At 34.2% G+C, this 10,738-nt stretch overlaps 1 protein-coding gene across 1 annotated transcript; it reads left to right on the top strand.

Moving 5' to 3' along the window:
* Positions 1–5,231: 5,231 nt before the first annotated feature.
* On the top strand, positions 5,232–6,730 carry OR2AK2 (olfactory receptor family 2 subfamily AK member 2). The gene has a single exon (XM_037986129.2). It carries the CDS (start codon positions 5,443–5,445, stop codon positions 6,406–6,408), a length of 966 nt encoding a protein of 321 aa, XP_037842057.2. The 5' UTR covers positions 5,232–5,442; the 3' UTR covers positions 6,409–6,730.
* The last annotated feature ends 4,008 nt before the right edge of the window (positions 6,731–10,738 follow it).

Consider the following 10,738-nt stretch of genomic DNA (forward strand, 5'->3'; position numbering starts at 1 on the left):
GACTTTTTGTTTAAATTCTGCTTTCCTCTGAATTCCCTATGCTAAATGAACAAAGGCTTACTGTCTGAGGTAAAAAGAAAAAAAAAGACCATCTTACAAATTCAGTGTAACAATTTCTAAAATGTTTTTCAGATTAGAAATTTTAAAAGTATAGGACTTCTTTTTCAGAACTGTCACATTAAATAGCCTGATTATTTAGAATATATGTCATTCTGCTTCTGTTTCTTTTTGATATATATAATTGATAAATAATATAATTTTATTTAAAAGTAAATAAAAAAAGGAATTGCTCTGATGCTCTGATTTTCTAACTACTACCTCCAACTGTGGTGGCAGAGAACGCTTTTTATAGTTAATTTTGCAGATCTATTCAGATACATCTCCTGTTACTTAAAAAAATATATATATATATTTCTTTCTGGGAAAAAATCCTAGAAGAATGAGATTCATCTCTATGAAAGAGGCTACATAAACTAAAATTGAAATCATTTTAAAATTAATTACAAAATAAAAGACAATCTCTCTCTATATATGTTTTTCTTTTGGCAGAGTCTCACTCTGTCTCCCAGGCTGGAGTGCAGTGGTATGATTTTGGCTCACTGCAACATCTGCCTCCTAGGTTCAAGCAATTCTTCTGCTTCAGTCTCCTGAGTAGCTGGGATTACAGGTGTGTGCCACCATGCGTGGCTAATTTTTGTATTTTTAGTAAAGACGGGGTTTCACCATATTGGCCAGGCTGGCCTCGAACTCCTGACCTCCTGATCCACCCACGTCAGCCTCCCAAAGTGCTGGGATTACAGGTGTGAGCCACTGCGCCTGGTCTATATGTCTTTTACCTAGAGGAAAAAAATGCTTTCAAGGCCAGCCTTTGTCAGTTTCAAAGACGTGGCTTGGTGGAGGCAATAAGGCTTACTCATGGTGGCAGTCACCTAGCTATCAAATCGCTGGTTAGCCAACTAATTACTGAGGTAAATCAGAAGAATTTGTAGTCCCTTGACAAATTTACTGTAACTTATGTCAGGGAAATATATTCTGAAACTAGTTTCAGAGATATATTTAAAGGTATGTATTTTATTTAAATAATTATATAGAATTAATTATATTATTGGCTGCATAGATTATCCAGATATTACTTAGTTAATGTCTGCAAAAAGAATCTCAAGGTATGTACTTGAGACATATTTGGTCTGATATTGAATTTAAACAATCTCCGTCTTACCAGGATGAAGGGGCTGGGGCATGTTGGTGCAGAGATGTGGGCAAGTGTGGGTGAGTCTGGCGCATCCCCCACCTGAGAGAACACAACTGGAAGGATCTCTGTGGTCTTAATTGAGGTAGGAAACATCTCTTCCTTACTTAAGCCTCCAATTTTAACATTATGTTCAGTATGCAATTATATTAAACAATATTTTTGGAATGATGAAAGTTTAAAATTAGGTAAAATATTTCAAAAACATAATGTGTGGTGAAATTTTTATTCAGTTCTATAAAAAAAAAAACTTCATAAGTTGTATGCCCCTAGCATACATGCTTATTATTGACACTTAGAAATTTATGTTGTTATTGCCTGTTAGTATTAAGGAGATGACGTATTTGCATGTCCATGGCTTCTATTTCTGCAAATTTCCCTAGTTCTCATCTCCTGTAATGAGTTACCTAACATCTTTCAATTGTTCTATAGACAGAGTTTTTATAAAAGCAGAATTCAAACTTCAAGGTAAATGTGGAGGTCAATGATGCCAAAATATATGTAGATGATGATAAGAATGACAAGAGGCTACATTATGATGAAACCAACAATGAATTAAATTGCATATTTCAAAAATTATTTGGGAGAAAATGTGTGACTTTCAGTTTATGGCTCTAATAATAGTAAACTAGTTCTCAAATCCATCATGATCAGCAGAAATGACAACATTGCCTCCTCTCTACCTGCTGAAGGACCGGGATTGGTTTAGAACACACTTTCAATGGATGTTATTTTAAGTTGCTTAACTCACACTGAAGGTCCAAGCCTAATGGAGTAGGCTGCATTATAATTATATGCCTTTGAGGTTGGAAATTGCAATTTGTTGAATATATTGGTGAATATAGTATCATAAATTATGTCATACTTAACAGATTTCTTTTACATTAATTTCAATTGAAATTTTTATTTGGGATTTCATCTAAATAAAGAAAGGGCATGTTGGCTCAGGCCTGTAATTCCAGCACTATCAGGGGCCAAAGCGGGTGGTTGCTTGAGGTCAGGAGTTCAAGACCAGCTTGGCTAACGTGGTGAAACCCATGTCTGCTAAAAATACAAAAATTAGTCAAGTGTGGTGCCTGAAACTCCAGCTGCTTGGGAGCCTGAAGTAGGAAAATCGCTTGAATGGAGAGGTAGAGGTTGCAGTGAGCCAAGATCACTCCATTGCACCCCTGCTTGGGCGACAGAGTGGGACACTGTCTTAAAGAAAAAAAAAAAAGAAAGTAGTATTTGATATTGGGCGAGGAGCTTGGGAGGTGGGGAAATTATTTCTCAGGACTAAGGAAACTCTAGATGTGTTTTAGGTGCTTCTGTGCTCATCTTAGCACCTTTCTCTCACCTATCAGGTGAAATATTTACATTTATACAACATTATATTTGCTATAGCCTTGGTCTTCAGCATTACAAAGAGAATCTTGTAGCATTTAATGTTGGTGATGCTTACCAGAGGATTATGTTTTGTAATTAGAGGTGGGAGAAAATTTGATTAGAAAATCTTCCAATATACTTAACAAGCAGCTTAAGGATTCTGTTTAATTAAAATTAAATGAAGAGAATAACAAATATGTATTTTTAAATCTGACAGATTTTTAAAGTGTCTTTAATGTATGCAAGAATTGGTGCGTAGTTGAGTGCGATTAATATTTCTGATTTAATACCTCTCAACTACACACTCTTAGCAAGTTGACTTGTGTAAAGAATCCATTTAAGCCTGACTCATTGAGGCCTACTGTCAGAAAGGTGCTGCAGGCAACATAGAATTTTACTTACAACTCAGTTTAGGAAGAGATTAAGAGTAGCATGCTGTGTAGTCTTTTGCTTGGCTGAGGGAGATGGAATGGAGGCCAGTATTTATTCCAGAAGTTTAGTGAAACCCGTGACCTGCTTCATAGCAAAGTAAGATTTGCAACATCCAAACCCCAGTGTGTTTCTGTTTTGGAATTTTTTTTGGTATTTCCAATCATGAAGCATCTTTGAGTGAATTATGATCAATAGATACTGTAACTGTTTATTTTTGTGTTTATGTGTTTGTATTTGTGTGTAAAATTTCTGTTTATCCAGTTTTCATAACTACTTTTTGAATATGTGACATGTCATCAGATTAATCATTTAAAAAATTTATCATGCATTCATAATTCTAAATTGTTTTTAGAAACGGTATCATCTTCAACATGTAATATATGTTTGTACCAAAGATTATTTCATATATTACTGTAGTAAAATTCCAGTAATAAAACTGTTAGTCCAAAATGTATGGAAATGATAAGTTTATGGTAGAAAAAAATCTTAAAAAATTCAACCGTGTGTCACCAAAAATATATTATTGTACATTGGACTACATTCTTGACCTTTTAAAAAATAATAAGGTTGTTTTATTCACATGACATTGATTTAGGCTTAGATAGATAATTACCCTGTTTTAAACCTTCTATTTTCTTTTTTATGCATCACCTATTTATATCTATTTGCAGGTTATGCAGTCAGGTCTTTTTTCCCCATGTGGTAGAGCCTTTATATATAAGACAGTAAATAATTCACTTTATTGCCCTAAGAATTTTCTGTGTGTTCCAGTTAAAATCAATTATTTTCTACATGTAATTTTTGGAGAAGTAAGCAGTAATAAATTTGAAAAATAGTCATCATATGATGAAATGATCATTCCAATAGTTCCAAAACTGTTGCTCATTTTCTTATTTTTATTTGTTATTCAATTTTCTTATCCTGTACAAATGATTGATAATATACATTATATGAGATATGTTACTATATTTTATATAGTAATTTATTTTATTATATAAATTTTATTGTAGCTATAATATTCTTTCATGTTTCTCTATCATACTCAATTATAACCAATATTTTCTTCATTTACCTCTATAAAATCTTATTGTTTTATTTCCTCCCTATTAGATTTTTGTAAATAATTTTCACTCTTGTTTTGAGTTAGATCTCTTCTTTCTAGATTTTATTAAAATAATTATTTCATGATCTGAAATATATAATGTTAAAATTTAGGTTAAATTTTTATGAATTGTTTTACCAAGAATTACCATCTGATCATATTTTTTATGTAAATTTGGTGACTTTTCATATTTTTTATTGTATACATTTTTAGAAATACAAGCCTTTTTGTATAATAATATTAAAATATTGTTTAAATATCATTGAGTAATTGTAATTAGTAATGCGACAATATTTTAGACTAGTACAAAAGAAAGATAATTGAATATTACTAGTTTTGTATAACTATATAAAGTCAGCTTCTGTGTAATACTTTCAGCAACTATTTGTATTATTTTTAATTTTTCAAACACAACCAAGCTTTTTAGTCTAAATGTATTATGAGTTCCAGAGATTATCACTGTATTGTGCTCATTAACCATTCGTTACATGCTACTTGAGTCAAAGAATAATACATATTTTTATATTTCAATGATTCATTCTCACGCTCTTCCTAATATTTGGTTTACCTTTTCCCCAAAGTTTATAAAATTGTGTCTACATTCACAGAAATAAATAAATACTAATTAAATCATAAGATCTGTAATAGCACTGTAATTCAACCCAGGTGAATCTTTAATTTCTTCACTTAGACCATATAATAGCATTTATACAGTAAAATAACATTTACTATATAAATGTTACTACATTTAGATTATTTGTCTGAACAAGTAAAATAACATTTACTATACAAATGTTACTACATTTAGATTATTTGTCTGAACAAGTAAAATAACATTTACTATATAAATGTTACTACTTTTATATAGTATTTATATTTATATATTCTTATTTATAACCAATGTAATCAAAAGAGAAATGAAGTAAAGAATCCTTGAAATTATATATTTGACTAATTCTGTCATGTCACATATATGAGAAAATTGAATCAGTGAGTGATTTTTAACAGGTAAACACAGCTTGTCTATCATCTTGAATATATTTACAAAGTAAAACATAACTTGTTCAGACAAATAATCTAAATACTCTATTTTATTTTCATTTTATATTTTATTCTGCAATCAGTAAACACACTTATTTTCATATCATCATTTGTAAAATGGGAATTTTTCTATGGATACATTCCATATGATGAATAGGAGAGATATAAATTCATCCTAAAGACAGTCCAGATAATTCTATTGTATTTAGTATTGTCATTTTGCTTTCTCTTAAAGGGCAGTCAACATTATTACATGAACGTTTCAGATGTCATCTGCTTTGATATTTTGGTTTCAGCCATGAAAGCAGAAAATCAAAGTTTTGGGACAGATTTTCTACTTGTTGGTCTTTTCCAATACGACTGGACAAACTCTCTTCTCTTTGTCATCATTGCCACCCTCTTTACAGTTGCTCTGACAGGAAATATCATGCTGATTCACCTCATTCGGTTGGACACCAGACTCCACACTCCAATGTACTTTCTGCTCAGTCAACTCTCCATCATTGACCTCATGTACATCTCCACCACCGTGCCCAAGATGGTGGTCAACTTCCTTTCACAGAGTAAGACCGTTACATTTATGGGCTGTGAGATTCAAGCGTATGTGTTCTTGGCCCTTGGTGGAACTGAAGCCCTTCTCCTTGGTTTTATGTCTTATGATCGCTATGTAGCTATCTGTCATCCTTTACATTATTCTATACTTATGAGCAAGAAGATCTGCTGTCTCATGGTTGCATGTGCATGGGCCAGTGGTTCTATCAACGCTTTCATACATACAATGTATGTGTTTCAACTTCCATTCTGTAGGTCTCGGCTCATTAACCACTTTTTCTGTGAAGTTCCAGCTCTACTGTCATTGGTGTGTCAGGACACCTCCCATTATGAGTATACAGTCCTCCTGAGTGGACTTATTATCCTGCTGCTACCATTCCTGGCCATTCTGGCTTCCTATGCTCGTGTGCTTATTGTGGTATTCCAGATGAGCTCGGGAAAAGGACAGGCAAAAGCTGTTTCCACTTGTTCCTCCCACCTGATTGTGGCAAGCCTGTTCTATGCAACCACTCTTGCTACCTACACGAAGCCACACTCCTTGCGTTCCCCTACACGGGACAAGGTGGTGGCAGTATTTTACACCATCATCACACCGCTACTGAACCCATTTATCTATAGCCTGCGAAATAAGGAAGTCACAGGGGCAATGAGAAGACTGTTGGGATAATGGATATGCCATAGAAAATATGACTTCAGAGTCTTGTATTGATTGAGCATTAACAACATTAAAAGCTATTCCTGAAAACGATCTGGAAAGATGTAAATAAATGTTTTCTGTATAGAAGTCGCAAAAACAATGTTTATCACACTTGTTTAACTTCTAAAGCAGTAGAATTCAGCCTTCTCAACCCAGTGTTACCCTGGCATTTTAATATTTTGACTTGCCCTCTTGAATATCTGAAATGTGAACCATGAAAATAAAATCTACCCAAACATTTAACATCAAGATAATCTATATAACAACCAAAGTTAATAGAGAGAAAAATGCAGAATACATTCATTCATTCATGCACTCAGGTGTTTCAATGCCTTAATTTTGTATGTGACACTGTTACAGGGACTGGTCTTGTGAGAGTAAATAAAATAAAAGCTGACAGAAATCTCTGCTGATCAGCAACCTTAATTCTGTCTGCCACCTTAGTTTCCCTTTGCCATAGAAGCTGACATATTCACAGTTGCTAGAGGTTAGGACATGTGGACCTCTTTGGTGGGCCATTTTTCTCTCTATGTGTTTAATGTTTTGTGCAATGGTATATGTTTAACAGAAGAACACCAAGGCCAACTCCTAGCAACACTGAGGCCCAACCGATACCACCTGGTCATCCCTGAATTGCAGGAATGGCTTTCCCCAGGTGAATAATACTCAACTGAAGAATCTTTAATTTCTTCACTTAGACCATGTGTACCTTTCTGAACATGTGTTTCCTTTGGATTTGTTTTCCTATCATGATTTCATTTTATTTTATCCATCTATGTACTTCAATAACATTTAAAATATAATTACTTCAATAACACATTTTAATTTAGTACTAAGAATTATGAAAACCAGGATTTCAGTGATTGATGGTATGCTATTGCATTATGTAACAAAGAGTGCTCCCTAGTTATGCTTTTAGATGTTCACTAGGAGGGTAACAACATCACATCCTAAACACTTTTCAGTAACCAAGTGCTACGCAAACTCAGAAAGCATATTTTTCTAATTAACATAAACACACAAAAACGTTATTCAATGGTTTAAGCAAGTACCATTGTGTTATCCTCATTATACAGACCGAGACCAAAGTTTATGGTGGTTAAGAACTCCATGAACAACTCACTGGTCAATAGACAAATCCTGACATGAACTCATATTGCCTGATTCTCAGATTCCTCCCAAATTAATGACTCTTTTAGATTTAATAATTCGGAACAGTGTAAAAAAATTCTTTTTAGTAAAAATTATGTTTACTCGCTAATACATTTTTCAGTGGTTTTTTTTTTTTTTTTTCATTGTTGAAGCAATGCTAGCGTTATGACAATCCACTTCCTCAGGAATAGTAAATGGTGTAACATCACAGTCAACTTGGTGTAAGGGAAGAAATGTATGAGTAAGTGTGGATGACTGGACTGATTATAGTGTTTAGGTAGTGCACATCATATGGATTCTACAAAGAGTTCAAGTTTTTAAGAATAATCCAGACAGAATCCAAGGCACCCTACAAAACGCCGTAGGTAACAAAGCTAAAGAAAAAGAGACTACTTATGTCAAATATTGGGAGCCAGTATTGTGGCAACAGGGTTATAGAAAGATCCTGCATGATATGAACCATTATGGGAGCTAAGTTTTGTAGATATTATGAGAATTCAGCCTTAACAACCTATCATGTATTGGGGAGAGGGTAGAGGAAGGGAAAAGCTAACAAAAAATGTATCACAGACTACTTAATAACTTCAGATTTCTGAAGTATTTTTTGAGAAAACAATTCACCTGTGTATGGACAGGTACACTCCCTCTTCTTTAGAGTCCTAGGAAAGTCAGGAACCACAGTGCTATATTGCCGGCAAAACAAATCCAGAGTAATCTTCAGAATTGTGATCACTACACAAAAATAGATTAATATGAAAGTTTACATTTTAGACCCAGTTAAATAACATCTAAATATATTCTCATTTTTTCTGTTTCTGTTTTTCTGTTGTGGTTTTTATGCTTTATTAATGAAAGTTTCTTTATAAAAATCCAGTGACTAATATTTATTAATATTTAATAATGTATTAACAGGAGAGAAATCACTGTTTTCTCTTCTAATATTGAGGAAGGGAAGAGTCAAAGCTTACAGTATCTGGAGGGAAAATCAGGACAGATGGTGGTAAAGAGAGTAGGGCCAAAACCAGACAAGAGTATCTATTGATGTGACTCTTTTCCTCCTGCACCATAATACCCTTTGTGCATGCGCACGTGCGCGCGCGCGCGCACACACACACACACACACACACACACACACACGAGGTGCACACCCAGGCCCACCCAGGCACTTTTGCCAAGTGCCTTTGATAGGATTACAGGACTGCTTTCCCTCTGCCTTTATTCTCAGAAAATATTCTGAGAATATTTTCAGATTCATTAACTATTTCAACCTGGAAATTAATGCCCTTGGTTTGAAACCTAGATTTTTATTCTTATCATGGTTTCATTTTGGGCAGTTACATAACTTTATTGAGACAAGATTCCTCATCTATAAATGGGAGACAAATATAACAGCAATTTTACGGGGCAACTGAAGTAAAATCATGCAAATAAACTCTTAGACACAGTGCAGATCATTTAGTCATTCCTTAATACAAAATTAATATATTTACTTATTGATACTATTAATGTTCTTCAATATTATCAATATTTCTATTATTTTTAAATATAATAATGTATTCAGAACTACCAGCTTTTGATTTCTGTTTTTGGTATTTTCCTCCCTTCTCTCACTTCACTGACTTCCTGTAATTACCTGCCTATTTGAACGTGAATCTCAAATAGCCTTTTATATATTGTTTTTGAGAATCCTATTATAATTATTAAAAACAATTCCACGAAGTCACCAAGGTATTAATCCCAGCATCCATTAGCTCTTCTTCCTCATCCCCTCCCTCTTGCCACTCTTGACCCTCTGACAGGCCCCAGTGCTTGTTATTCCCCTCCCTGTGTCCTTGTCTTCTCATCATTCAGCTCCCACTTATAAATAAGAACATGCAGTGTTTGGTTTTCTATTCCTGTGTTAGTTTGCTGAGGATAATGGCTTCCAGCTCCATCCATGTCCCTGCAAAGGACATGATCTCATTCCTTTTTATGGCTGTATAGTAACCATGGTGTATATGTACCACATTTTCTTTATCGGGTCTATCACTGATGGGCATTTTGCTGGATTCCATGTGTTTACTATTGTGAATAGTGCTGCAATGAACATATGCGTGCATATATCTTTATGATAAAATGATTTATATTCCTTTGGGTATATATCCCGTAATGGGGTTGCTGGGTTAACTGATATTTCTGCCTCTAGGTCTTTGAGGAATTGCCACACTGTTTTCCACAATGGCTGAACTAATTTATACTCCTACCATCAGTGTAAAACTGTTCTTTTTTCTCCACAATCTTGCCAGCATCTGTTGTTTTAATAATAGCCATTCTGACTGATGTGAGATGGTATCTCATCGTGATACTGATTTGCATTTCTCTATTGATCTAATGTTGTTTTTATTGAATTTTTTGAGTTCCTTATGTATTTCGGGTATTAGCCCCTTATAATATTAATCATTTACAACCATTTTCTCCCAATCTATGGTTTTCTCTTTACTCTGTTGTTTCCTTTGCTGTGCAGAAGCATTTTTAGTTTGAGGCAATCTCACTTTTCCATTTTCACTTTTGTTGCTCATGCTTTTGGAGTCCTGTGGGGGGAAAGTTTCGGTGTCCTGTTGCACTGCATGGTGACCACTGTTAACAATGAATGTATATTGCAAACCTGCTAAAAGAAGAGATTTTTAGGTCAGGAGCAGTGGCTCATGCCTGTAATCCTAGCACATTGAGAGACTGAAACAAGAGAATTTCTTGAACCCAGGAGTTTAAGACCAACCTGGGCAAATAGGGAAACCTTGTCTCTACAAAAATACAAAAATTAGCTGGGTGTGGTGGTGTGCTCCTGTAGTAGTACTAGCTACTTGGGAGTTGGAGGCAGCAGGATCTCTTGAACCCAGGAGGTCGAGGCTGCAGTGAGCCATGATTGCACCACTGCATTCCAGCCTAGGTGATGGAATGAGACCCTGTCTCAAAAATAAAAAGATAGTTTTTTTAACATTTTCACCACAAAAAAAAAGTTGGTAAGGTGATCGATATGTTAATTAGCTTTATTAAACTTTCTGCAATGTATACATAGATAAAAGTCATATTGTACTCTATAAATAGACAGAATTATTTGTCAAATACAAATAAATTTCAAAAGATAAAAATAAGTAAAAATGAACAAATA

Source organism: Chlorocebus sabaeus, chromosome 25 (genome assembly GCF_047675955.1).
Source record: "Chlorocebus sabaeus isolate Y175 chromosome 25, mChlSab1.0.hap1, whole genome shotgun sequence".
Taxonomy (NCBI): domain Eukaryota; kingdom Metazoa; phylum Chordata; class Mammalia; order Primates; family Cercopithecidae; genus Chlorocebus; species Chlorocebus sabaeus.